At 53.0% G+C, this 1,923-nt stretch overlaps 1 protein-coding gene across 1 annotated transcript; it reads right to left on the bottom strand.

Moving 5' to 3' along the window:
- Positions 1–664: 664 nt before the first annotated feature.
- LOC135404576 (olfactory receptor 14J1-like) lies at positions 665–1,678 on the bottom strand. Its single transcript, XM_064639312.1, has one exon. The coding sequence runs from the start codon at positions 1,634–1,636 to the stop codon at positions 665–667; it is 972 nt and encodes a 323-aa protein (XP_064495382.1). The 5' UTR covers positions 1,637–1,678.
- Between the last annotated feature and the right edge of the window lie 245 nt (positions 1,679–1,923).

The following is a 1,923-nucleotide window of genomic DNA, read 5'->3' as shown; positions in this document are numbered from 1 at the left end:
GGACACTGCTGCATGTCCCCACCCTGCACACTCCCACTCTCAGCTGGGCACTGGCATTTGCTTTGCCAGGGCATTCCTGGAGCACATTGCTGAGGGTGACTGTGGAGAAAGAGCCTGAAGCCTTCCTGCCCTGCCCTCAGGAGATGCCCTTGGCTGCTGGAGCTGCTGGTGTGGAGCCCAGCTCTGTGCCAGCAGTGCCCAGGGCCTGTCCCTGCCTGTGATCCCAGCACGGACACACAGCAGGACTGTGCCCAAGCTGCCAGAACAATCAGGCCTTGCACCCACAGCAGGGCTGGGAAGGACAGTGTGGAGCTGGAAAGAGCAGATGTGGAAGGAACAGCCCTTGTCCCTGGCTGTGCTGCTGTGCTGGGAGTCTCTTCCCTCCAGCTCTGCTCACAGGCACTGCCCCTGTGGCTCCAGAGAAGGGCTGAGGAAGCATCTTGGACACACAGGTCAGGGCAGGGAACTTCATTCTACTCAAATGTACAGAGAACAAGCCTTTTGAAAGTCTTTGAATTACAGAAGAAGGGTAGATATTGATGTAGAAATCCCATGAGCAAAGCCATTGATTTGTGGATAACATTATAAAAGTAGAAAAAGAGTGAGGAAATGTATTGACAATAAAAGGGACATATAGGTGAAAAAAGGCTTAGATTGCAATGAGTTACATTTGGAATGTTATGCAGAATAAAAGACACACTTTATTATTGACTCTAAATCCAGTTATCATTTTCTTTATGGCATCCTTGAGCTCCTGGTTCCTGAGGCTGTAGATGAGGGGGTTCAGTGCTGGAGGCACCACCGAATACAGAACTGAGAGGGCAAGATCCAGTGATGGGGAGGAGATGGAGGGGGGCTTCAGGTAGGCAAATATGGCAGTGCTGAGAAACAGGGAGACCACGGCCAGGTGAGGGAGGCACGTGGAAAAGGCTTTGTGCCGTCCCTGCTGAGAGGGGATCCTCAGCACAGCCCTGAAGATCTGCACATAGGAGAAAACAATGAAAATGAAACAACCAAAACAAAAACAAGCACTAACCCGAAGAAGCCCAATTTCCCTGAGGTAGCCTGAGTGTGAGCAGGAGAGCTTGAGGATGTGTGGGATTTCACAGAAGAACTGGCCCAGGGCATTGCCCTGGCACAGGGGCAGGGAAAATGTGTTGGCTGTGTGCAGCAGAGAATAGAGAAACCCAGTGGCCCAGGCAGCTGCTGCCATGTGGGCACAAGCTCTGCTGCCCAGGAGGGTCCCGTAGTGCAGGGGTTTGCAGATGGCAACGTAGCGGTCGTAGCACATGATGGTGAGGAGGGAAAACTCTGCTGAAATAAAAAAGAAAAGTAAAAAGACCTGGGCAGCACATCCTGCATAGGAGATGGCTGTGGTGCCCCAGAGGGAATTATGCATGGCTTTGGGGACAGTGGTGCAGATGCAGCCCAGGTCTGTGAGGGAGAGGTTGAGCAGGAAGAAGCCCATGGGGGTGTGCAGGTGGTGGTCACAGGCTATGGCACTGAGGATGAGGCCATTGGCCAGGAGGGCAGCCAGGGAGATGGCCAGGAAGAGCCAGAAGTGCAGGAGCTGCAACTCCCGCCTGTCTGCGAATGCCAGGAGGAGGAAATGGGTGAGGGAGCTGCTGTTGGACATTTGCTGCTCCTTAGGACAGGGTCTGTTCAGAAAAGGAAAGGACAGGGAACAATTAAGACAGCCCTCTCTCAGCAAAGCCAGTGCATTTTTCAGGGAAATCCCCTCCAAGTCAAGGCCTTTCTTTTCTCTGGTTTCTGCTCTCTGAGGGTGCTGTGAGGAGCAGGAGCTCTGCCCATGTGCTGCCAAGGACTCAGCTTTGCTCTGCTGCAGTGCAGACATGGAGCTGGTTTGTGACAGCTCTCATGATCACAGGGGATATCACATGGAACCCAGCTTTGATGGAAGAG

Source organism: Pseudopipra pipra, chromosome W, assembly GCF_036250125.1.
Source record: "Pseudopipra pipra isolate bDixPip1 chromosome W, bDixPip1.hap1, whole genome shotgun sequence".
NCBI lineage: Eukaryota > Metazoa > Chordata > Aves > Passeriformes > Pipridae > Pseudopipra > Pseudopipra pipra.
This window is presented reverse-complemented; position numbering and strand designations above follow the sequence as displayed.

What these genes read in the sequence shown, in the direction of transcription:
- LOC135404576 (XM_064639312.1), bottom strand. Translation starts at nt 1,636, where the DNA reads ATGTCCAACAGCAGCTCCCTCACCCATTTCCTCCTCCTGGCATTCGCA.